General features: G+C 43.5%; 2 protein-coding genes across 3 annotated transcripts; both read right to left on the reverse strand.

Moving 5' to 3' along the window:
* Positions 1 to 186: 186 nt before the first annotated feature.
* Positions 187 to 14,690, reverse strand: cpsf1 (cleavage and polyadenylation specific factor 1). Of its 2 annotated transcripts, none has more exons than XM_080532751.1 (38): positions 14,591 to 14,690; positions 13,909 to 14,061; positions 13,724 to 13,754; positions 13,472 to 13,605; positions 13,269 to 13,349; positions 12,614 to 12,762; positions 12,329 to 12,475; positions 12,083 to 12,222; positions 11,768 to 11,878; positions 11,556 to 11,649; positions 11,337 to 11,424; positions 10,845 to 10,991; positions 9,529 to 9,580; positions 9,295 to 9,389; positions 9,030 to 9,104; positions 8,762 to 8,842; positions 8,192 to 8,296; positions 7,980 to 8,102; positions 7,644 to 7,785; positions 7,361 to 7,539; positions 7,053 to 7,192; positions 6,742 to 6,916; positions 5,414 to 5,620; positions 5,225 to 5,314; positions 4,858 to 5,007; positions 4,593 to 4,745; positions 4,280 to 4,396; positions 3,720 to 3,819; positions 3,395 to 3,479; positions 2,792 to 2,933; positions 2,556 to 2,708; positions 2,209 to 2,385; positions 1,690 to 1,756; positions 1,549 to 1,596; positions 1,260 to 1,415; positions 933 to 1,062; positions 554 to 692; positions 187 to 327 (listed from the first exon to the last, which is right to left on the reverse strand). In XM_080532751.1, the coding sequence occupies exons 1-38, from the start codon at positions 14,609 to 14,611 to the stop codon at positions 280 to 282; spliced, it is 4,425 nt and encodes a 1,474-aa protein (XP_080388877.1). In that variant the 5' UTR covers positions 14,612 to 14,690; the 3' UTR covers positions 187 to 279. The 2 variants fall into 2 exon arrangements, with proteins under 2 accessions (XP_080388877.1, XP_080388878.1); XM_080532752.1 differs by having other exon boundaries at positions 14,531 to 14,649.
* Positions 14,691 to 15,316: 626 nt separating this feature from the next.
* parp10 (poly(ADP-ribose) polymerase family member 10) lies at positions 15,317 to 26,232 on the reverse strand. The gene is made up of 11 exons (XM_080531764.1): positions 26,169 to 26,232; positions 25,426 to 25,601; positions 24,996 to 25,238; positions 23,905 to 24,135; positions 19,129 to 20,168; positions 18,727 to 18,939; positions 18,091 to 18,229; positions 16,970 to 18,010; positions 16,564 to 16,697; positions 16,305 to 16,473; positions 15,317 to 16,206 (listed from the first exon to the last, which is right to left on the reverse strand). The coding sequence occupies exons 1-11, from the start codon at positions 26,189 to 26,191 to the stop codon at positions 15,908 to 15,910; spliced, it is 3,708 nt and encodes a 1,235-aa protein (XP_080387890.1). The 5' UTR covers positions 26,192 to 26,232; the 3' UTR covers positions 15,317 to 15,907.
* Positions 26,233 to 26,912: the final 680 nt, after the last annotated feature.

Raw genomic sequence — 26,912 nt, forward strand, 5'->3', positions numbered from 1 at the left:
TCTGCAAGTCCCTAACATCACAAATCCCAGTGTTGTAACTAGAGAATCATGTTCATAAGCAAGACACAACCCAGTGTTCTGAATGAATTTTAATTAAATTTGTTTAGAAAATATTCTAAGAAACATTATGCATTTACCTTCTTTTGTCAAACACAAATAACAAAAAAAAACAAGAACATGGCATTAACAAATACTTTTTTTCATTTGATATAAAACAGAGCATTAAGTGAAATGCCACCAGTTGAGAGGGAGACATATTCAGGGGAGAGAATCCTGCTCTCAGAAATGAGCTGTCACTCTGTCAACCTCCAGAAGATCATCTAAGATCTGAAATGAAGAGAGGGAGAAGACATGATGAGAAACGGGGGATCAGCAACATATACTTGACGGGATTGAAATATTTCACATAACTGATTGTTTGGTCTTTGTATATTGTGGCTATATATTCTATATTATTATTATTTATATTCTATATTAATACAGTGTATTTATCTTGTGGGTGTAGATAAACCCACATCATTTGCTCAGTTGTGTCAGAGGGGACTATACTCACTATGTCTGAGGTTGTGCCGATCTTCTTGGCCAGCTCACTGCGTTCCATGGTGCTCAGGTACAGGTACTTGTTGAGGAGCTCCCCATCTAGAATGTTCCGCACTGCGTTTTGCAGGGCGCGCCGGTCCTGGTGCAGCATCCTGTCAGAACCAGAACCAAACATACACAGTATGTGTTAGCTTTGGGGGGAAATCTATTTGCATTCCACTCTGAAACCCTGAACAACTATTTGCAACATTATAGACATTAAAGGAATACTGATGGCCTTGAATTGAAGGAATGTTTCATTCTGATCATGTTTCTCAGGTCAGAAGTGTTTCAGTTGCAAACTCCTCTGCATCATTTTGGAGGTGTAGAAGAGTGTGTAGGCAGATCCCAACCTGAATGCTTTGGGGTTGAGGCCTGCATGGTGAGGGAGCATGGTGGTGAGGGCGTTCTGCAACATCAAAAGCCGGCGGTAAGTCTTCTCCTGCATGGGTAAGAGCAGCCCAATCCCCCCATCCAGAGTGGCTGTGGGAACACAGAGTTGGGAAAGAATATTTACTGCTAATGTAAGCTCCTTAAAGCCACCCATCTTGATCATTCTAAAAACAACAAACTCACAAGAGCGTTTGATTGCCCCTACTAAAACTAACTTTGAGAGATGGTCTGTTACTTTGTTCCAAGGGAGGTTGAGGGGAGTTTTGACAGTAAGTTTTGAGCCCTACCAAACCAAGTGATGTGCTTGTTGTCCCAGGTCAGGGCCTTCTTGCTGGCAGTGTCCACCGCCCCTCGGCAGGGCATCCTCCAAAAGGCGTTGACGTGTGTACCGACGTTGAAGTCAGCCCGTCTCAGCAACCGCATCCCCCCAAAGCTCTCCTTGGCTATACAGTGGCAGGAAATAAGGCACTAGTTGAGTATGGATACAGGAACACTGTGGCGCTACAGTGTTAAGATGATGCATAAACTCTGTTTGTAATTCTGTACATTTACAGGCTAACAACTACTATTATTTACCTTCTGGCAGGTACATGTACACCGACAGGTTTTGGTCTCGGTCTGAAACTGAAATGGAGAAGAACATTTTTTTTAGATGTCAAGGCATTGTGAGTGCTTTAAGAAATATTTGAATCCTGCCTCTCCAAAGCATGACATTACCCAGGAATCCCAGCTGGTTGTTATCCACCATGAACTCTACGCTGTACACCTCCAGAGGTTTGGCGTCCTGTGGTCCCAAAAAACAGAAGAAAGAAAGAAGAAAGAAGTCCTATGAAACAAACACTGGCAAGAGAATGAACATGAGGCAGACAGTTGAATTACCTCCTAAAGCCAGTGCTGCTCTCCGGAAGATAAACTCAAACACACACACACATCCATCTGGACACCCACAGGACAGGAGCCACAGTGAAGAACAAAGAAAGTGCTTCCATCCATCCATCCATCCATCCATCCATCCATCCATCCATCCATCCATCCATCCCGTGGATCGTCATTTAGGATGTACAGTTAAATCAATAAACTCCAAACAACATTGTACCAACAGTAAATCTCTCTGCCCTCTGATATAATCTGCTTTGAAAGTTATAGATTATAGCCCCAGTAGCTTTTAGGGGGCTTCCAAATCAATGAGAACGATGCGCTGCAAATGCGGCCATTTTGGTTTGCGAGCAGTCTTACCCTGCTAATGAGAGACAGCGTCTTGCTCTCGGGCTGGTAGCGCAGCAGAGAGATGCTCTTCATGAGGTCGGCGGCCAGGATGAAGTTCTTGATGCTGTACATGGAGTGGATGTGGAGCTGGGTGTCGATGAAGGCCATGCCCGTCAGGTCGTTGTCCTTCAGACTCCACAGGAAGATCTACACACAGACATGTGCAGGAGGTCCATGCAAAGGAAGACTGCTTTTCAATATGGTGATTCTAAACAGGCCTTAGGATAACAGTCAACGATCACGTTGGCTACCCAATGACATTTAGATCTTAGCAGCTATAGTAGAATAGTGTGAGTGAGGTGAGGCGGTTGGGTCACCTTCTGTCCGATGGCAGAGACGAGGAATCCGCTGCAGTGACACAGCGCTGTGACCGGTCCTTTCTGCTCCTTCTCATACAGGATCTTGAACTTGTTCTTCGTGAGGGGCTGGCCAGGCTCTGGGACCACCTCGATCACATCCAGGATCAAGATCTGAACAAAACCAATAGACCCATGGTGAGAAAAAGGGGAGCAGGTTCACACTCGTTTCAAATTGTGACCCAGTGGGCACTCACCCTGCCCCTGCAGGTGACCTCCTCCCCCTGCATCAGGCAGGTGCCAGCAGCCACGTAGCCCTTCAGTCCAGACACTGTCTCCTGGCTCTTCAGTGCTACAGTCTTCATACAGGTCACATGCTCCCACTCCTCCAGGTCGATCCTGAAAGTCAAGCAGAGAGAGGGAGGGAGGGAAGTCAGGACATGGGACAGAAACATATGACTCTGCAGTTTTAATATAAATGCTGTTGATGTTGGTGCTGTTGATGTTGGTGCTCCTGATGTTTCTGTGCTCTTTGTTCTGATGTGTATTGAACCACTGTGAATCTGAAAGCAAATGGGCACAGTGGGTGTACTGTACTATTCAATTCTGTTCTTTTCACTGCACATCTAATGGCCATCCCTCAGGTTGGGCTTATGGCCATAAGTTGGGCTTATGGCCATATGGGACACTGTTCTCCTCTGAGCTGCAGCAGTTGTTAGTGTGTGCTGGGCACTAGGTGTTAATTACTGTGTGCTGGGCACTAGGTGTTATTTACCGTGTGTTGGGTAGAAGGTGTTAGTTACTGTGTGTTGGGTAGAAGGTGTTAAGTTACCGTGTGTTGGGTAGAAGGTGTTAGTTACCGTGTGTTGGGTATGGCCTCCCAGCTGACAGGAGAGATGAGCTGGATGGAGAATTTATCCTGCAGAGGAGTAATGTAGCGCTCATCTGAGGAAGAAGAACGAACAGAGTGAGAGCACCGTCAACCTCATATCAGAAACCATCCTGACATTCTCAAACGGCAAGAGCAACACAACATGCTGCTATACAATTTCAGGTTTGATTGACCTGAGCAGTCTCAAATATCCTAAGTAATACAAAGAGGTGCTTTATAATTCCAGGTATCTAATGAATGAATGAATGAATGAATGAGAGTGTATGCATATTCATACTGAGATAAATACATGCCTTTCTCCCCCCTGTCGATGGTCTCAAACTCCTTCTCCTCCCCAGTCATCCTGGGGATGCGCGTGCAGGGCTCCTTCACACTGGTGCACACGGCATACACCTGAGAGGCAGAGCCAAGCAGCACAGCACATCAAAGGCCTTTTCTCTTTTTCTAGTTTCTCTATTGGCTTTTTCCCCTCAGCAGACTCTGGAAAGAAGGCTCCAAACTTTCATCTTTGCATTTGAAAGGGATTCTAGGTCAATATCAATACCCTGTTAACATGAACTTCTTTGCTGTTATGAATGATTGTTGTCTGTAAAAACGGTATATAAATGTGTTGTCAATGGAATGCAAATAGTGTTTAGATTACATAATCAGGGCATACTTAAAAAAGAGACCCTGGTCTCAAGGTGCTTTCCCACGTATGAATAAAGGATCAATATAAAAAATTAAATAAAAAGTCTACAAATTGTAAATGCACAGGCGTTGACTGTGGATTGCTGTATTCAGGCATGCATTGAGAAAAGATTTCTTTTTCTACCCAAAGGATTATGTCTGAGCTGAGACAGCTGGACCTTACCTTGGACTCCACATGGTAAGAGACGTAGTGGACGGTGCACCTCAGTGGGATCTTCCTGACGGGCCAGGGGGCGTCGTACGACAAGTATGTGGGCAGAACGCTGATCCTCAGCTCTCCCTGCGGAAACAGAAAACACTGATGTAACATCCGTGTCCTCACCAGGGGAGGCCGGTGGAGGTAGAACCCGAAGGACGGGGCTCATTGTAATGCATGGGATGGAATGAGGAACGGTGTCCAACACGGGGCCGGGTCCTTACCGAGTGGACAGTTACAGTACTGCAGAGAACTGACAAGAGAGAGGTCGTCTCCGTACCTGCTTGTTGAAGTAGAGGAAGCCTTTGGGGCAGTTGATGTTGTGGAAGGGCGAGAAGGACTCGATGGAGCCGTCGATGGTCATGGGATGGAGTCTCATGGCGCCGCGAGAGGTCACCAGCATCCAGTGAGGGGAGGGTCCGCAAATAAACACCTGAGACAAACGACGGCATCGACGTCAGGTGGGCGCAGAATGGCAGTGTATTCTAAAGCAGGTCAGTCCCTAATGGCCTATCGTGGACATTTCTGTGTGAGCAGTCTCTTACCCCTGAGTACCCTGAGATGTCCTCAAAGTATCTGAACCGGGCCACGCGACCTTTAACCACCGTGCCGTCTTCACCGGATCCGCCCTCTGACTTTTTGTCCTTCTTTGATAGCTTTGCCTTCTTCTCGCGAAAGTTTATATTGTGGGGCATCTGTGCAGAGAAAAAGGCAAGCGTTTCAGAATAACCTCTATGTGAAATCCACGACTTGACGATAGGGGTGGGCATCGACGATCGATAATTGATCGATAAGGATCTTGGTCGATCACAAAATAAAACATTTGGTCGATCACAAAAAAACAAAACAAAAAGTCGATCGTCGATGCCCACCCCTACTTGACGAGCTCATTTCAGATGGCCTTGCGTTTACCTTCTTGAAGCGCACTTTCAAGTTGTTCTGAGCTTGCTGCTGGTCGTATGGGAAGGCCTCGTAGATCAGAAGCTCTTGTTCAACATGGACCTTGGGAGAAATGTAAAAAGATAATGTCACATATTCTGGCCTTAGTTTTGAGGCTAGAATGAGCAACGGATAAACAAAAGTACATCTGTTGAAACTCACCAGCAGGTAGGGTCTGCAGCGGTTGTAGCCCAGCGATACCAGGGCCACCTCTTTGACCAATGGGATCTCTCCCTGCCGTGTCACTTCCTCTTTTTTACCCTCCCCCTGAGCTGCTGATTGGCCGGCGGAGCTGTCAACCAACACTCTCTGGCCAACAGGGAAGTTCTTCACCAGGAATACTAATCGCCAGTCCGGGAGTTGGTAGATCTAGATAAGCAAGGTACAAAAATGTTAAAATAAATCATTCAAAAATCTGTATCAACATCGTCTACACTAAACATGTGCAGTACTACAATATAACCAATGGGAACACTGCCTTTCCACCGTCTCTGTCTGGACTTTACAACGTCAATAATGCCATCTACCAGAGCCACCCGATGTTTACACCGGGTTACAACCAAGGGCCGGACGTGCACAACCACCACTGCGGCTCCTTCGACCAGAGCCGCCTTTTCGGCGACAGCTGCGTCCAGCCAGTACCGGGACCCCTCACTTCGCTGACGGACAAACACTACCGGTTGTACCCCTGGATGAGGACATCAGGTATGATCTAAAATCAGTACAGCATAGCCTATACTCCTGCAGTGCACTATAGCGTCAATACATTTACAAAACCTTGGGATACTTACCGTGGTCTTAATGGTTCAATTAATTCCGTGAAACCATTGGTTGAATGGAAAGAATCGTAAAACTTTTATTGCGTAAGTAATGAGTTCTGTGGTCATAAATTCATTAGCCCTCCGCTTCTGTAATGTTCATTTCGCAGAGACCTTGCCACTGGGGGTTTCCGCTGCACTATTATTACTCTCTGCTTCTTCTCCCCTTTGTAGCAGTAAAAGACCAGCCAATATATGTTATAGTGTAAATCAGTGGCCGCGCGCTCTGCAGTTCTCCTTTTAATTGTGCCTGGAATGGCAATTGTTAGTATCACTCTGAGAGACCTATTGTAGGCCTATAACATATAGTCCTAGTAGTTGTGGTACTGATAGTAGGACTATTACAATAATAGGCTACTAGTAATATTAGGGAAGTAGTTAAGGCAAGAGAGAGTTTGATAATGACATATAAAAATGGTAGGAGGGTAATTGCTAAGATTGACCCAGTAGCAACACATGCTTTTAATTGGAAAGGCATGCGGTGCATAAGGAGCTGGATTATTTTTAATGAAAGGAAATCTGTTTTTAGAAATTAGGTTGAAGGAAATACTATGGCTGTCATGTACTGCTTTGAGTTAGAGCCATAGAAATGAAGAAGCAAACATTGGAACATAACACAGTAGTAATACTGAGACAGTTATCAAACTATGATGATAAAGCATCGAGCCTTACCTCCATCACACCACTCTCCCTAACTATCATGCACCAGTGGGTGGGCTCTGTTTTTCCCGAGCCTCCCCCCGTCCCAGAGTGGAACCCAGCGCGACCCAACCACTCATCCTTAGTGGGGGTGATGCCAGTGTTGGAGTCTCCATACAGCATCTCCTCCTCATCGTCCACTGCGTTGCTAGACAGGACATGACAGAGACAGAGAGAGACTGTTATACAACCAGCACACATGAATCAATAGAAAATCCCTTTTTGTCATCTTATGAGACCTCCACATTTCCTCCCATGCAGCAGGGGGTGCTGTGGCTCCTCACCTGAGGTCATGGATGATGGTCTCCGTCTCTAAATGACTCCTGGCCATGGTGTCCTCCTTGGTGGAGCAGCTAGCCTTGTTCTCCATGGTGAACATGCCGCTGACGTCGCGGTACGCACACAGCGTGATCACACGGGATTGCTATGGAGGAAAGGACAGGCTCTGGTCACACCACTGACCTCTAAAACTGACTTCGTCAGGGCTCAAATTAGGTGAGCCAAGTCTCCCCAATTTGTAGACATCCCTTCTAGGGAGCTAATATTTGTTTAATGGATGTAGTCACTAGATCGTGTTGTATCAGTCACTCACTGTGGGGATCTGTGGTTTCTGCAGGGCCAGGCGGTGAGTCTTCCCCATGTAGGAGTCACTCTTCAGCACAAACATGGTGACCACTCCGTCCGCGGTCATAATGACCACGTAAGGGTCGGCCACAGAGCACTGCACTATGGGAGAACCCAGGTCCACGGGGATGAAGTGCAGCTGTGTCACTGAAAGAAAGGTCGGTGAAAGAGTGTGTGAGAGAGAGAGTGAGAAAAAAACAAACAAACATTTTGCTCCCTTTAATAAAAAAGACGATGAGACAGATTGCTACCTCCTTCAAGTAGTCGTATGCCCATGGGGGAGACCTGGATGATATACTTGTTGTCTCCGATGTTTCCTGCAAACACAGTGGGTCCTTGTGTGGCAAAGCCGCTGGTGTCCAGCTCCATGATCTCCTGTCCCGTCTGCAGGATCTACAGTACCACACAAGATGGAGGAAGGGACAATTGACCTTCACAGACAACAAAAGACTGCAGCAAATCCCTTTAGTCTAAACATAGACGAGCACTCGGTCAATACTTTGTTACGAGGACAGGAGAAAAAAGCTCCATATCAAACTGCTTACTGATACTGTGTATCGTTGGATGTGGTGTGTGTGTGTGCGTACCATGGTAGAATCCTCTCTGCTCAGAATCAGGAAGCCGTGCATCTTCTTGTCATCCTCCACCTTAGGCTCGGCCTTCTCCGCTTCCTCAGGATTTGTATCCTCTTCCTCGCCCTCTAGTGGTGACTGGAGTGGATGGCACAGGGCACAGCTTGGTATTCAATGATCTCACAACACAGAATGCAATGGAAAATGGCTCTATACGATAACAGTACCTTGTCTTTCTCCTTGTCCTCTTTCACCTCATTGGAGACGACAGTCCACATGTCATGGCAACCTGGCAGCTCGAAGGTTGTGACCACCTGGGGCCTGATGCTTCTCTGTGTGTGTGTGTGTGTGTGTGTGTGGTGGGGGGGAGATAATCAACAATTGCAACACTAACATTTCTAGCCATAGAAATAAATCAATAAATAAAGGAACTCACAAAGCAAGATCAAAAGTTTAGATCAAGTCTTAAAAAAAAAGTATTGATGTGATTGTGGAGTGTTGAAAGTGTTCCTCTGTGTCTGGGGTGTTTACAGGCCACTCCGCTGGTCTCTGAGGCAGCCCTGGTAAACCCAGAGTTCACTGTAGCACCGTGACTGGACCTGCGGCAGACGGGCCTCCCCGCCACAGGTCTTAGTACAGTGCAGCATTCACAATGACACCTCTCTCTCTCTCTCACACACACACACACACACACACACACACACACACACACACACACACACACACACGCACGCACGCACGCACACACACACACACACACACGCACGCATTACAGAGTTGCTTAAGGGAGGGTTTACCTGAAGCACAGACAGTGCTCCATTCTTCCCAAAGCCAGAACACACCACCACCTCCAAATCAGGCTCAGGGTTGCTTTGGAACTATGGAAATTGAAAAATCAAACACATTGGTCTTACTCATTTCGTTTTCTTAACAAAGCTAAAGACAATCCATATGTCGTGATCTTAATCAATGCTTCCACAAGTTACAGCACAAACAAGGGTTGTACCACAGAGCTGGAGAACAAAGGCATGTTGACTGTGACTTTGGAATGCATGGAAACTGTACCTCTTCAGACAGGAAGGCAGGCTCGCCCATGGAGGCACTGGAACAAGGTCCTATGTTCAATATGCTATCACAAACCTGTAAGCAAATGCACAGTAGAGAGATCATAAACCAATATTCAATGTGATTTCACAAACAAAAAAAACTCCCCCCCAAAAAAACTCTTATGATGGACAAGCTGACATGACAAACTGTTTCACATGACAACAACAAAGGAGTTGGCTAAAGCAGTAAACAGACAGACTTGCAAGAAAGTAAGAAGGTCTACCTCGAAAGAGTAGGTGGCCAGCTGAGTGCCTGACTGGGCCTCATTACCATACACCTCGATCTCATCCACCTCATCTGGGAGTGAGCCCTTGCCAGCTGAACAAGACATGGGGGGGGGGGGGGGGGGGGATGTGGTTGTGTTTATTACCTTCATTAGGCCAGCAGGACAGATAGGACATGTATTATTATATACAGTACAAGACACAGCCAAGAAATATCAATATCCATCACATACCTGTCCAGTTTGTCGAAGAATCCATTCGTTTCTTTTTACTGGGTGGCTCCTCCTGGAATGATTATCAATGAAGCATTTCTATTCACAATATAGGCAAGCATAAAGTAAAGTAAGTAGCCGTGAGAACTGATGGTTCTCGAGCCTAATTGCCCTTATCTCCTGTTTTCGTAGCGTGAGGTGGCTTGGTGTAGTACCCCCCCATGGACATGACGCTGGTATTAATGCTGAGTGCAGGGAGGCATCGGGTACCATTTTTATAGTCTTTGGTATGACTCGGCCGGGGATCGATCTCACAACCTCCCAATCTCAGGACGGACACTCTAACTGGGGTAGTGGGGTAGTGGTGGTCTAGTGGATAGTGGTGGTCTAGTGGATAGTGTGTTGGACTTCCGATCGGAAGGTTGTGAGTTCAAATCCCGCCTGAAACCACACCACTACTAGTGTGCCCTTGAGTAAGGCACTTAGCCCTCGGTTACTCCAGGGGGACTGTCCCTGTAATTCGTAATTGTAAGTCGCTTCGGATAAAAGCGTCTGCTAAATGGCAAAATTAAAATTAAAATTAACTGCAAGGCCACTGCTCATTTTAGGAGCAGACTGCGTTGCGACAACATCAAATACCAAGTGTCATATATCGTCCTCTAGTCAAAGACAAGTTCAAACTGCAGCCAAATCTGATTTATAGCTAGAACAGAGGCTTACAGGAGTTATATACTGACAGCTATTTAACAGAGCATCATTAACACTACCAGTAGTTGCGTCCTTAAGACCTAATAAAATGAATACAACTATGGCATACACCACCATCTCCCTGAGAAGATGTAATTAAATATCCACTCCCAGCCAGCTACAACATGTAGTTCAACTCATTCCATTAGCTAAACCAATGGAATGGTTCCACTGGAATCTATACCGTTGTCACCTTTGTTCCAGAATCACTCATAGCGATAGCATATGAGCCAGTGTTTCCCATAGGATTTTGTGAGACTGTGGCGGGTGGATGATGCATTAAAATAAAAAAGTCAGTGGGGCACTGAACAAAAATTGCTAAACTAAGCTAAAAACCTTTACGTTATGGTAACACTCTATGTTAAATGTTTATCTATTTATTTTCTATATATATGTAACTATTCTTACCATTTAAATGCTATATTTTAATGCTATATGTAAAGCCCTTTGATTTGCCCCTGCTGTATGAAATGTGCTATACAAATAAACGTGCCTTGCCTATGGCGAGACAAATTAGATGGCCCGCCACAATCTCGACTATGTATGGGAAACACTGAGGGCCATACATAAAATGATAGACAATGACTCACCTGCTTTTCTGTGTCTTTCTCATTTCCACTGTCTTCTTCGTTGCCCTCCTCGGCTGGGGCCTCCTGTGGTTTCTCTGTGTATTTTAGGAGGAGAGAGTTTCCAAGACGGGATCCCAGGAACAGGTAACCAGCCTCCATTGTCATCATCTGGAGGAAGAGAGCCAGGGGTAAGGGGGGAACCTCTATGCTTCAAGAGCTCCTCCATCTCCAGTCCTCTCTTGGCTGACGGCATGCTTAGAATATAACTGTACGTGTGTCTGAGTGTGTATATAAGCTCTCTCACTCTCTCCCTCTCACTCTCCCTCTCCCTCCCTCCTTCCCTGAGTGCATTTGCGCATAAGGCTAAAAACTGTCAAGTAAGGGCTGCCGTCAGCACATCCTCTGTGGGTAAAGATTTACGGTAATGTGCCTGGAACAGCAGCTGTCCAGGGGGTAGCTAGAGGGTAAAGGCTTGGTCAGCAGACTGTCCTCACTGCCTGCTATGCCACTTACACAGGTGGTCAGGACACTGGCAGCAGCCTTGTCAAAGTGGAACGCCCGGACGCTTCTCATGCCATCCGTTATGAGGGTGAGCACATAACTACAGAGAGGGGGGAAAAGAACAGGGACGCCATCCATATAAGGGTCATGACTTTCACCAGCTCATACAATGCAGCTACTGTAACTTAGGTATACAAACCAACTGTGTCAAACCAACTGTGTTCCACTCACATCTCCCCTCCTTTTAAAGAGACGACCATCTTGTCTGAGCCGATGAAGGTGGACTGAGAACAATCCAGACTGATCTTCACTTCATCCTGTAAGCCTGAAAGATCAATAAATGGGTTTTTCCTAGGCAAGGTCATTAGAATTTCTGCTTCTCCTCCTCCATATGCTGAGTGAGCTTAAAATAAATGATTTGTGTGTCTGGTGATAGAGCTTACGTAGAGGAAAGGCGGTGGTCCCATTGGTCTGACTGTTGAGTGAGACTCCGTATGGGGGAACACTCTGGTTCAGGTACAGTACGGAATTCACAGCGAAAACAACGACACCACCTGGAAACAAAAACAGGAAGTCTCACTGTCCTATCAATTCAGACTTTCTCCAGCAGTTGCTCTACATACAGTCATTTACAGTAAAAAGATACGTTCAATAATTATGTTCAGTCATGATATGATCTAAAATAAAAGTCTGTATAACCAATAAATGATGTTATTGGTTATAGTCTAAGCACTGTACTGTCAACACTGGACTCTCACCTATCGGCTTGGGCACAGCCATCACCTGGGTGCAGTCAAAGGGCAGATTGCTGAGGGACCAGATAACAGGATGCACCTTCTGCATGATGTTTAGAGAGATGGCCACGATGCTGCAGGTGTCCTGCCTTACAGCCACACGCCTGTCAGAGAGTAACAACAACAATTAGGTAAAAAACTGTCTGAACAAACAAGCATAAGCCAGACAGCAGGAACAGAGGAGCACAGATGCTGTTGTGGTAAACGGACCCAGGCCATGTCTGGTTGGGCTCATACAGAATGAGCAGTGTGGGTTCATAGTATCCATGGAGGAACTTCATGTCAACGATGTTCAGCAGCTTCTCATCCAGCTCACGGACGTCGATGATGTAGCTGGGAAGAAAGTTGGATTTGGGCCTGCATGGGAAGTAAAAAAAGAAAAGAAAAAAGAACATGGGTCAAGATGGATGAAAAGACAAATTCGAAAAGAATTTAGATAGGTATCTTATGTTAAGTGTCACATTAAGATGCTATGAAGTTCCTGTGAGTACATACCCTTCAACTACTCCCTCCTGCTCATCTGTTATTGTATCCTTTCTGAATGGCAGCACCACAAGCTGGGTACCATAAACAAGCATTACAGCACAGCGGTTTTCTGGATCCACACGGACAATGGGAATGTGCAAATTCTGGACAAATCCATCCTGGAGATAAAAAAAACAACAAGTATTAAATCACAATACAATATGCCTTCTTAGCCTAGCTGAATATGTGCCAATGTGGCACAGCGACACACAATCCTTTTCTTTAACTCCCATGTTAGTGGTCCATATTCGAGCTGGCTACTGAGCAGGCACATTGATTGGTTCTCACCTACTTTGTGTTTGCATTTGGGCAAGGCATCTTGTTCCTTTCGTTTGAGTGAAAAGTGATGGGGTGGTTCTTATAACAAACTCATAGTTCGTTCAATTAAAAGATACAAAATAAACAATTTAGGCCACCAACCAGCATAGTGTGAACAGCCCCTTCATTATCGACTCATCATGCTGACAATATCAAAGCCAAGGGCCTCCCTAGGCTCTGAAGTCAGGTACGGAGTACTACAGACTTCAAGTCACGCTTTTGCTAGGCTAATGTTTAGTAGTCATTTTCTGTTAAAACATACAGTATAGCAACTGAACATACGTTAAATATATTTGGGTCAACTTACCCTGAGCTCTGGCTCCTCAAAGAAATGAAGAGAGAGTGTCTTCAGATCATGTGTCCCTGGATCATACTCCACCACGGACAGCTGGCACAAAAGCAATATCCCATTTCAAACAGCAGTCTGACAGCAAATCAATGTTTTATCTTATACACTGGTCTAAGACTGTAATAGTATTTTCTAAATGACTAGAAAGAGGGAGCACATACCTTTGCATCTTTGAAACTGAGCAGGAGAGCATCTCTGCCGGCCCCTACAAGTTGCACGCTTGCCATGGACATGACGTTGCCAAAGAGGGAGAAGCAAGCCACCTGCTCCAGCTTCTCCTTGCGACTTTTGACATCTGTTGAGGACAAGAGTGATGTCAGTCGAAGGATGGCAAAATCATAACATTGTGAATACCCAGCACTCCTGCAAATCAAAACATTGTAAATACTGTACAGAGGCTGTTTTGGCCATACCTTGAGACTTGTCATTTGTCTTTGAAGTAGTCTGAAATATGAGGAGAAAGGGGTTAGTCACATTTGTAACAACAGCATATAACAATAAGCAAACATGCTAATGGCAATCTGTTTTAGTTTATGATGATAACTACTCCCACAACACAAACTTTGAATGGTCAGAAAATGGACCATCGCTACTTCACCTCCACATCATGGATGATCCTGTACACATAGAGCTGAGAGGTTCCAGCGACGACCAGGTTCTTCTCTTCGTTGGAGATGAAGTTGCAGTAGACGGAGAACTCGATGGCGGTGGGGGAGTGGGCTTGTCGGTACACGGCGTACATCTTTACAACCTTACAGTCGAGATGAAACGTTAGCTATTATGATCGATATGCTTTTCACATTTCAATATAGGTAAAACATCACGTGAAAGACAATTAAATAAATATATTAAATTGGTGCTGCATTACTATTGATCTGTAACTACTCATTTAATATCTTTGTAATTGTACAGAATGTGAAGCTGAAGACTGAGCTTCACTTGATTGATATCCACCTTGCCAAGCGGCTACAGGATGCTCATACAAGTAAGCTATCTAGATGGATACTACTGAGCATATATTGACTTAGCCGACTAGCTTACAAACAAGCCATTGCTGTCAGTTTATTGGGAAAAGGTAATAAAAGCAGCTGGGAATAACAGTTCCTTCGCTAGCTGCAAGCGAACTTCCACACCGTTTCTAACACAGCGGCTATGCTACCTCCACCCGCGAGTCTGGCTGTCCGTGTCCCTAGAGCAAACATGTTGACACCTGAACCTACCTATTGTTGTTAACAAGCTGGCTACAACAGTTTCCACTTTGGCCGTTCCCTTAATCTCACTTTTAATATTGCATTATTCATACACTTCAATTTGTAGAAGAGTATTTGTTATTGTTTTCGCATCTTCATTTCATTCAACCATTTCCCAGACTGCCAATGGATGAAACGTGGGACGATGAATTGTACGCGGCAAGAAACAAGGAGCATATTTAAGAGTTCCTACCTCCCCAAATTGTAACTAAACGATTCTACCCCAATGGCAGTTCCTCATCAGATGTGCAGACAACTTGCACTGTAACAGGTAATCATATATATTGCTATATATATATAGCAATATATATGATTATATATATATATATGTTACGGTACATGTGGGGAAAACGGTACATGTGGGAAAACTAGGGTTAGGTGCTAGGGTTAAGGTTAGGGGTAGGGTTAGACATGCCAGCACGTACCAAGTCGACATAGCACCTAACCCTAACCCTAGTTTTCCCACATGTACAGTAACATATGTTATATATAATATCACAATAAGAATGGACACAGGACCAGAATTAGATAAAGAATTAGATAAATGTAAATATATTTTTTGTTTTTCCATTATAACCACCTTTTATCATAAACACACAATGGAAATAATCATTAATGTATCCCACCAAAGATGGCATAACATCAATATTTTAAAAAGACTGAAACTTTCACAATAAGCACTTGAATTTCATTGGTTTAATTTCACATAAAATAATGACATGACATACAAACAAAACATAATCTAGTCTAGAGGAAGGTGCTCCAAAAGATATTTTCATAGAACTGTATATATCAGTACATTTTTCACAGTTGAACTTTTTATGATTATCATGATATTATTCCAAAATTCATGGTAATAGTTTTTACAATAGCGTTGCAATCTGTAATAAAGGGTCATGTGTTCTGTAAGAAACAGTTGCTGAGAGATAAAATTATCATAATTCATAATTTTAAAAAAGAAAGTAAAAGAAATACAATAAGACCATGCAAACTTGATTAATTGTTTAAATGAGGTAAACTATGTTAATTATCTTCCTTCCTCCGCAATGAATGTCGCTCATATCTGGCAACAAAATAAAAATAATAATCAGCTTGATCAGAAAACGATCCATTAACAACAATAATAATAATAATAATTTTTGTTTAGAAAAAAATTAAACAAGGCATAAATTAAACAATCAATTTGTTTGTTCACCTTCTAAACAGCATTTTATTAGTAGCCCTTTAAATATTATTTTTTTTTTTACCAATAATGCTCTTTTCTCAATAAAGACAAAAATAAAAATAAAAATAGGATTGCTAGTGCTTCTAGCCTGTCTTTGGTAACCATCTATCCACAACCTGTTCTCAGCGGTGGATTTTCTGACATGTAATGAGATATTCTGGGTAGGCTTGTGTATCATTAAAAATGACAAACAACGAGGGATCGTCAGGGTTATCCACCACACTGTCGTATCTGAGGGGAATCTCTGAGCCCTCCTTCAGAGGGGCAGTTTTCATCGAATGACTTCCCTTAATGAAGTCCCCTGTCAGCACTTTTGTTACAAATATAAACTTGTATCCATCTGCATTGGGGGGTGAGTACTGGTCCTGGACAGACAGCGTCGAGTTCACAGCGAAATAGACCCCTTGACCGTACACAGTGGCTGCAGAGAGAAACCATTATTACCATCTAATATGTAAAAAGTATACAAAAGTAAAATACACAACACATTTCTATGAAAGAGACTTCTGGAGGTCATACCATTCTTTCCACAGAAGCTTCTGTTGAAGCCATGAACACAGATCTCCTTGACACTTGTCTCGCTTGTGCCGTGGTACAGGGTCCTTTCAACTTCAGAGGCACTCTGTGATATACTAGCTTTTTTCAACTTGTACTGATTGTATAGCAGCCTATTCATGAGCTTGTCCACCTGGGAAATCATATTTGCATTAGAGGGACAGTTAATAACACATCACTGATAACATAAAAATGTCATAGATTAGTTCTTATTTACATTCACCTTTATAATTCTTATTTTGTTGTGGTAGTCTTGTATGCTTTCATAGAATTCCTTCACAACATCCTGGAATTCATCAGAATCCTCATTCACTCTGGATGCATCAGGCAGGCTTGACAGCAGACTGTAATCTTCATCTGGTAAAAGAACAGTGCAAACATTTTAACATTATATGTTAAAATCAAATGTCTTGCTAATGTATGGTATTGTTTCATGTCTATTGTTACTGTATGTTGTCCTTATGTGTATCTGCTGCTGAAAGTATTTTCCCGGTATTTGTAAAAAATATATAAGTTAAGTACTACTCTACTCTGTCTTTTTTGGGTCAATTTGGATTTTGGTGAGTGCATTTTGGGAAACATCAAACATACATCTTAACATCAATTGAATTTTACAGAGTATACTTTACCTGGTAAATCTGTATACAAGTCCCCTGAACTCAGAATTTTCCTTGAGATTGGTACAGATTTCCCTGAGGCCACATTGTACTCTTGCATCTTCTCAATGTTGATGATGTGGGGCTGGTTGTTCAGCAAGATGTCAATCTTCTTCTGTTTCCTCTTCCAGGCATTTTCAATAAACACTGTGGCATCAGCAGAGTAAGGCATGTCCACTGATGATGCTTGGTCGCGCCATATCCATTGCACTGTCTGCATAATGTCAGAGTCTGAGCTGGTACTGGAGATCCTCTTCAGCAGCAGCTTCATGTCAGACACTGCCTCTGTCACATAGTCCTTGAACCCAGAGATGATGGCTGTAGTGCCCTGGATCTGGATTTCCACTGCATGCTTCCTCTTGATCAGCTCCACGCAGCTCTTATGGTATTTAGACAGGCTCTTTAGGTTCTTATGCTCCATCTTCTCCTCACACTGCCTCGTGGTCGCCTTCTTCCCCAGGGCGATGTCCACTCTGATAAGGTCACAGGTATAACCCGCAAATACAAATATCTCGCAAGTGTTGGCCGCCTTGATGGCATCCTGGACGGACGCCTGGGCAGCCTTCTCCAGATGGGAGTTCTCATTGGCTGGGATGGCAGCACTGCTGTTATGTCGGACCATCTTCCTGGACAGCTCCAGGGCTTTTTGCAGCTCTTCCTCTTCATCAGCCAGTGACCTCTTTGTGGTCTCCATAGAGTACTGGATGGCCAGAGATAACTGGGCCTCTTCCTCCAGGTTGCTAGAAAAGTTTGTGGCCGGGTCTCTGTCTCCGTCATTGGTCACAAGTGGACCGCCGGCGGCCCCTTCCTCAATTAAGGGCTGTGGGATGTCCTCAAACTCTATATCAGTGCTGTACTCTGGGGGCGGGTTGGATAGACTGAGAGCCATCGGTTCCCCAGCTGTGTAGAGATCCTCTTCTCCCATGTCAACAGCTCTGTCCACACTAGCAAGTAGTCCTGAATCGATCTTCTCATCTATGGCAGAGAAAAGTTTCTTGGCCTGTTCTATGAGACCTACAGGGAGTACAACAAATATTAGTAATGCATTGCAAAACAATAGAATATGAAAGTCGTAATGTTAGTCTTCTACATACCTCTGTCAGGAGTTAAATTTCTGTTAAATTTCTGATCAGCTTGTCTTAACCCTGATGTTGAGGGCTGTATAGCACCATCTGAGTTCTTCCTCTGGAAATTTTGACTGCCAGTAATTTTCCATGCAGCCTCAAATATGTCCTGTGAAGAGATGACCAAGGCAAGTGTGGGGGGGGTCATTTTATGTAGCCTACAACAAGTACATGGTTAAAGCAGACATGCTGGTTTTGACCCAACTGATAAATGTAACATTTCTCCCTTGTGGAAGGGAGTTATTAAGAGGAGTTCTAGCTCTCTGATGGACACAGTACAGTGTGTTTTAGTATCCTGCTCTAACTGGTAGAAGTCAGGTCAGGTCTACCAGACCAGTCAGGAGAAGGTGATTGTTGTCATAAGTTCTCAACCATGTGTTTAACCACTTTTGAACACATCAAACAAATACCATTCAGAAACACTCGAGGTGAAGCAGCAAAAAAACATTATAAAAGCAGGATAAAGCCTAATAACACCCAACACTATAACATGATCTTTGAAGTGTGCATAACGCTTGACAACTATGATGTACTAGGTATCAGTAATATGGTAAAAAATAACGATATAGAAATAAGTCTTTGTGTAGATCATGATCAATAGACTACCTGGTTCTCTAGAGGCTCCCAGTGAACCTTCTCCATGTTGATAAAGACCTGAAACTTGGCCGTCATTTCTGTTATGAGTTTGGCTCCCTCCCCATAAATCAGGAACCGGGCCACACCAGGCTGGCTCACTGTAATGGTTCTGGTGCAGATGGATGACACCACACCTTGCAGTACCTCATCCGCCATCTGACAGGCGCCAGCGTTGCCACAAATCTGTCAATCATATTCATATGGATGAAAATTATCCACAATAGGTGTGATATATTGCATTTCTACAGCGCTGAATCGTAACTTCGAATAACGTACATTATACAACTCTGATCTCATATTTATATTAAAGCTTGATTGATGCTGAAAAAAATTTGTTTGACTTAGACTTTTTTATATTCCTAAAACACCTACTCTTAGACCACAAACGTCCTCAGCCTCCAATGGGAATATAGACACTTGGTCCATCTCGGCCAGTAGTTGATGAAAATACATCTGGATGTATTTCAACATGCCTGGCTCCATAGAGATAACAGTCTCCCTCTGAATGGGTGTGCTGAGGAACTCCACGATTTTGGCCTGCTTTTCATCCTCCATCCCTTTCAGAGTCAAAACGTCAATCTCGCCACCTCTTTCTGACACTTTTGCTGAGCAGGATCCCAAAGACTGGAGGAACCCTGACCACTCATGGGAGTACAACATGCACTCATATTCTCTATCCACTGGAATGCTGAAGTCAGACAATAGGGACTTCAACAAACTACAAGCCTGGCTAACCAAGCTCTGAGACAGTGATGTTACCACAACAACACTATCTGTTACAGTGTATATAGAGGGCAGCCCCTGGTCTTTCAGGGCCTGTTGCAGCCTTTCCTTCACCTCCTCTTTCACTAGGAACTGGGCCTTCTCAAGGTCAAAAGTCAAATGTGCCTGAGCTATACCACCAAGGAACTCCAAGATGGTGTTCTTAAGTTGTTCAAGACCCAGCTTGTCTGGGCCTTCCATGTGCATACCGTCGTCTTCGATACGGATGTTGAAGTTGGGGTGGGTCTGTTGGATGTTCTGTGCTAGTGGGCTGATCTGGAGAAGGGCGAGTTTCACTGGGTCAGGGACAGGGATGTGGCTTGAGATTGGCACTACAGCATTTGTTAAGTCCTCCATGCCTACATCGGCTGGTTCCACCTCTGCAGCGGGGATGGGCAGTGGTTCTGAGGTGGACTCATGAGAGGAACGGTTATCATTAACACTGACAGGTGTGAGAGAACTGGTCAGCACTTGGTCAACACTCATACTCTGGGTGTCTCCTGTGCTACTGGTGCTACTGTCTGATGTTCCATTTACAGATGAGATTTGGGATGACAAGCTTTCCTCTGACTGGAAGAAGGCGAAGTAAGGCTTGACTGTCAACTTAGCCTCGTCCAGTGTGTGGGATTTTTCAAGGACATGTTCCACAGCTGTTAAAGACAACAAAAGAAAACTATATTTAGTTTATTGTATCATAATATTAATTCATTCTTGCACACATTAGTGTGTTTGTTGTACTGGACAAAGACTCAGTATGACTAAACTGAATGGATGTACAACATTGCTTATACACTCTGTAGACCAGAAGTTAACTACAATTTGTTTCTGTCTATTATATTTGGCAGAGATTCCTGGCTGTTTCCTTCATAACAAAACACATCTAATGTTGATAATCTGAATCCCAATTCATTATCACTATGTGCATAAAATTGTTGAGTCGGTGCTCCTTAAGACAAAGCATGTCAAATAGAATGAATCAATGAGGCTTTAATAATAATGTATACTTGTACATCTAGTACAAGGCAAATACTTAATAGTGAAAAGTTACATTCTAGTACAGCGAAGAGAGAGAAAGAGACAGACATGACCAACGGTCATTACAACACTCTGATACTTACAACATGAGGACAACAGCATCCAGGAACAAACATTATCTCACTAGCAGAACCCCGGGACAAAGACGACCTAGAACTAGCCTCTCAACTCCACCTTTATAACATCCTGAAAACCACAGCATTGAAACCAGGAGGCTACTCATCATGACATTGATCAGGCCAAACTGATTGCATCACTCATAGGGCTTTCACACCGGCAAAGAACCGTGCCGGTTCGCATTCGCGAACCAAGTCTGGAACCGGCCTGCGCGTTCAGACCGAAGCTCAATTGGTTCGGAACCTGAAAAGTTGGTTCGCAGCGGGCACCAAAAAATAGTGGTTCTCAAGCGCGAACCAAAACGTAGAACAGTCACGTCGTCAGTGGGTGTGTCCTATTCTAGGCTGCAGAGACCAGCAAGGAGGAAGTAGACAAAATGTAATCTAATCTAAATCTAATCATTAGTGATCAAAAACAATATCAAAAGTGTCATTATTCTCTCTATCTTCCTCACATGCTCAGCAAACACACACACGGACATGCGCGAACGCGAATTTCGTAAGCCATTTCTATTCCAGTAATGGAGCAGCTGATTAGTAAAAGAACGCATATAGAAAGTGTATTTTGTTTTGTTTCACAGAAAATTGTGTTTATTTCAGATACTGTAGTAGTGGAAGATATTATCCTCTTTTCCAGTGAAGTAGCTGCCATCTAGTTGTGAATTGTTTTGTTTATCCCGCCCCTTCATCACCCAGCGTTGACGCGGATGGTTCAGGTTACACTGGTATGAACGCGGGCTCGTTCGCCAGACAGCACCAAGGTTCAGAGGTTTCCGAACGCGAACGCGAACCGGCACGGTTCTTTGCCGGTGTGAAAGCCCTATTATTAAGCCACTATCACTATAACAATAGATCTCCATCAAGTAGAATACTGATGACTAGTGACCAGTCATGCATGAGGGCTGACGAGTTTACTTTCCTGCTGGCTAGGTGTTGTGTTGTTACTTTGGCCAGATCATCATCAAAAAATCGAACAAGGACATTGAGGATTTTGTCCATGTTAAGATTAGTAGCTTCGTCGATATTCATTGAAAACGTTGCTTTTTTAAGCTTTTCACACGGCCGTTTTTTAAATTCCGGGGCAAGGCCATGTGTGTTTAAATAGCTGGCGTGCTTATTGCAGGGCTTAAAGTGGGAAATAATCCTGTGCCTGAAACTTTTCCTTGGGGAGGGGGGTCACAGTTTGAGATATTGGGAGAGCGGGTACAGAAGACAGCTTCTTGTCTCAATGTTTAAATGCATTAATACTATTTTATAGTCAATACAAAATACATGTCTCAATGTTTAAATGCATTAATACTGTTTTATAGTCAATACAAAATATATGTCTCAATGTTAAAATGCATTAATACTGTTTTATACTCAATACAAAATAAAATAATATATTTAGATGTCTTTAAAAGAACAAACTGATTAAATCACTTAAGGCCAAACTGATTAAATCACTTAAGGCCAAACTGATTGCATCACTTATTAAGCCACTATCACTATAACAATAGATCAATAGATCTACATCAAGTAGAATACTGATGACTAGTGACCAGTCAAGACCATTGGACTCCAGGATATCTTTGAGCTCCTGCATGAGGGCTGATGAGTTGGCGATGTTTACTTTCCTGCTGACTAGGTGTTGTGTTGTTACTTTGGCCAGATCATCATAAAAAAATCGAACAAGGACATTGAGGATTTTGTCCATGTTAAGATTAGTAGCTTCGTCGATATTAATTGAAAACGTTGCTTTTTTAAGCTTTTCACACAGCCGTTTTTTCAATTCCGGGACAAAGGCCATGTGTGTTTAAATAGCTGGCGTGCTGGTTGGAAACGGACAGCTTTGTCAGTGCATTTTTGTCTTCTGATAGCTTCTTGCACAAATCGACGAGTGGCTGAGCCATTGTGAAAGACAGATCATGTTCAGCTATAAACGCACACACTCGGATCTTTTGCTCGCAAACACGGTCGGTCATTGAAGATGAAGTGGTAGGCTACCTGTAGCCGTCGCAAGGTTGTTGTATGAGCAAGGTTTAAGAAACTTGGCTTCCATTTTAATAGACTCTTACTAAAGTTAGCGAGATAGCGGGCTGCTAAAAGCGAACGTCTCTCCAAGCTAACATTACACTCATTCAAACTTCTTAAGGCCCGCCCCACTACTCTGCCTCCGATTGGCTAGAAGTCGTTGGTTGGCTTGAGCAATGTGATACCATTGGTAGGCGGAACTGTCTCTTTGCTGAAGATGACTCTTTAAATTACGATGTAAACAAATAGCATGTGATTTTATTTTATTTTATTGCTCAAAATTCCCCTGCGCCGGAAATCCGGCACCGTGCCGGAGAACTTTAAGTCCTGTTATTGGAAACGGACAGCTTTGTCAGTGCATTTTTGTCTTCTGATAGCTTCTTGCACAAATCGACGAGTGGCTGAGCCATTGTGAAAGACAGATCATGTTCAGCTATAAACGCGCACACTTGGATCTTTTGCTCGCAAACACGGTCGGTCATTGAAGATACCTGTCGCCGTCGCTCCCGGCAAGGTAGTTGTATGAGCAAGCGCTCGAACCGAAGCTTGGTGACCGGGATCTGAGGCATGTCGAGCAATAACCTTCTTCCCACTACTATACCATATACTATATACTATACTGCCGTAGACGAGTTTCTTTGAGCACGGCGTACAGAAACAAGCACCCGGCTCCCTCAGTTTGAGGCACCACGTCCATAAGGCTTCCCGTCACTACTCTCCTCTATCCATGCCCAGCGCCATTTATTCCTTACTCCTCGTTCTAGTATAGCTGTGTCTTCGCCATGTTTAAGAAACTTGGCTTCCATTTTAATAGACTCTTACTAAAGTTAGCGAGATAGCGGGCTGCTAAAAGCGAACGTCTCTACAAGCTAACATTACACTCATTCAAACTTCTTAAGACCTGCCCCACTACTCTGCCTCCGATTGGCTAGAAGTCGTTGGTTGGCTTGAGCAATGTGATACCATTGGTAGGCGGAACTGCCTCTTTGCTGAAGATGACTCTTTAAATTACGATGTAAACAAATAGCATTTTTTTTTTTTTTTTTTTTTTTTTTTTTTAAATTGCTCAAAATTCCCCCGCGCCGGAAATCCGGCACCGTGCCGGAGAACTTTAAGCCCTGTACACCTCAAGACATTCCCCTCCGGAGACCCAAAAGGGAACTTTCCCTCCAACTTCAGACAAAGGGAATTGTCCCTCCTATAACTCCTTGTAATAACTTACATTCAAAATCCACAAAGGAGACTCTGGCTATGCCCTCAGCCATCCTGCTGACCTCCTTCACCTCCCCACCTCTGCCATTCTTGCTCTCAAAGTATAGAGTGAGCATATCCTCAGTGATGCTTGGATGCAGGTTCTCCACCAAGATGGAGTCAGTTTGCTCAATCTGTTCCATCATGATCCTGGCTCCATCCAGTGGCTTCTTAGAGATCTTTGCAGAGAGTTTTTGAAAATCTGTGGATACAAACAAGGGTGAAGCACATTAGCTATTCAATAAAACAAAAGCAGTTCAGTATTTTTTTAGCAATCAAAGTTTCATTCTCTCCAAAAAGTGCTTATGTAGGCTGTGAATAGGGATGCACCGATTCCGATACCAGTACTTGTACCCGAGAGTGTGCTCATGCACTTGTACTCGTAAAACTACTCCACTGCCGATACCACTTTAAGGCAATGTAGCGTAACCTCTCGTAGCAGTAGACAGAGAAGTTCAGCAGTTTGGAGATATTTTAGGATACGCGTTGATGAACACAAAAGTAGAGCAGACTGCAAACTATGCTCTGCTAAATTCTGTATATGATAGGGTCTGGTGAAACAGTTTTAGGATCACTAAATGCCTTCCTGTTTTGTAATCGGATGAGTGTTAGTGATACATGGCTTGTAAACAAACTTACATTTTAGGACTGTTCAAAAGCAAGGACTGTGTGATCATCTAGTTATGTGTAGTTAGGCATTTTTAGCATGTTCATGGTCTATGAGCATGTTGTGCTAAACATGCAGTTAGATAGTTACATAGCAATGTTTTTTGTTAGCTACTAGCTAGCTACCAACATGATGGTACATATTTTATTAGTTACAGTCAGAAAGTGAGGAACAGCTGATGAAAATAAAACATGTTTTCAAAGTCATTGTTATAACTATAATGGTATTATTAAGTACTCGGTCGGTATCGTCCAGTACCCGAATGTAAGTACTTGTACATGGTCTGGAAAAAAGTGGTATCGGTGCATCCCTAGCTGTGAGTGATTGATATGTGACTGGATGTCCTGCTAAAAAGCATTCAAAAATAATGATAGAAAAAATGCAGTGCAGCAAACCTTTAGAGAAAGGCTGATGAAAGTGGATAATAACCAGATCTCTGCCAGATGAAATGCACAACGTGTAGTCATCAATGTCCATCCCTGTCATGTTTTCAACGTAGAGCTCCACCAGCTCCATGCTGGTGGTTGGGTTGATCCCACGCAGAAGCAGCCTCCTAGGGTCCTTGGAAGCTGGCTTTCTTACCGTCAGCTCAGCATTATGCAGAACATGGGGTCCTTTGGACAGAACCCTTGCTGCAACTGTCAATCAGTGTGTTAGGTAGGGCAGATTGGCCAGAGATTAGGCTAACAGTTAGCCTATTTGGAAGCATATTACACAATATCAGGTACGGTAGTTGTTTTGGATTTACATTATTTATTTAGGGTATAAAACAACCAAATCTTTTGATTTAGATTTTTTACTGAATTACACTGAAACAGTTCTTACCCTCTGCTTCTTCAAATACTAGCAAGGCCTGGCTACCTTTCTTCTCCAGTGAGACAAGAGAACCACCTCCAGAGCGACGCTTGTTCTCAAAGTACAGGGACAACAGTTCATCATCCACTCCCTCAGGGACCCCCAGCACCTCCACTGTCCTCTCCTCTTGGCTTTTAGCTGACATCCTGACATAGACAAGAACATTCAGCATGATTGAGGAGCAATCATAACAACGTTTCTCTTGACACAACTGTTGAACTTAAAGGCCTCACAATTAATAAGCTAGCACAAAAAAGGCATCGCCTACTCACCTAGAGTTTGAAATACCTCTTACACCTGCCAGGAGTTGTGCATTTACCAGGTCTGTGTTGTGTTTTTACAGATGTTTAAGATTGCAATGAAATAGATATGGCCTACTGCAATAATGTATCGCAGTATAGTCATATCATTGATTTATTGTGACAACTGGCAACGTTTGTCTCTCCATGTTGTATGTGTCTCCAGCTGGAATGATTAAAGTAGTGTATGAGCCCGTAGAGTCAGGAGGAAGTTTTAACATTATAATGAGCAATTTCGTAAGAAATTGAAACCGAAACCACTTTGCTTTTACGTTAAAGTTTGCACGACGTTGTCGACACATTTGCACGATGTAAGAGGCAAATTCCCTCACGGTATGAACATGCTAACTGTTACAGCTAATGTCGGTTAGAAAAAGCTACAAACATTTATTCGTTTTCTCATGAAGCACTTACCTGGGACAGAAGCATTTGCTCATATAGTGACGCAGAGAAAGTGTGTTTACTGGCTATGTACAATACTTCCTGGTTATTCGTCTCGTGCACCAGATGGTGGCGTAGTTGCGTAGGCTATGACGGTTTATGGAAATACATGTGGCATTTTCGTACGTGAGAGGAGAAATATAATATATTTTACCTTATTGAATCTCCAGGTAATGCATTTCTGACATCTTTCACTTTTGCTGTCGTTAAGATTTTATTTTTCTGTTTTGGTAGTCTGTACAATGATACCAATATCGGTTTTGTAGAGCCAGGAGTACTTCTGCTCTGACAGCCAAGCTGGATCAAAGCCTGTCTTCCTGTGCTTGTCGACGCGTCGAGCTGTATCCGTGCTGGGTTTGGTAGGACGGTTAACGTTACTAGTAACGTTGTTACTCAACTATTCAATTATGTGACTAGAACAAATATGATAATTTATAGACTTTATTGTTGAGCCACAAAGCCATCACTTTTTAAATTTATTGTTTTACTGTTTTGACACTATAACAATCTTGACTTCACTATCTGTCCACTTTCTCACCTGGTTCTTCCTGCTCTTGCTCTCTCTCTCTCTCTCTCTCTCTCTCTCTCTCTCTCTCTCTCTCTCTCTCTCTCTCTCTCTCTCTCTCTCTGTGTCATCTCCATCCTCCTCTCTCCCTCTTTGCACTGACAATCACACACAAACATATGTGACAGGGTCTGGTTAAAAAGTCTGCAAGT

The sequence above is a fragment of the Nansenia antarctica genome, assembly GCF_963989245.1.
Source record: "Nansenia antarctica genome assembly, chromosome: 5".
Lineage (NCBI taxonomy): Eukaryota > Metazoa > Chordata > Actinopteri > Argentiniformes > Microstomatidae > Nansenia > Nansenia antarctica.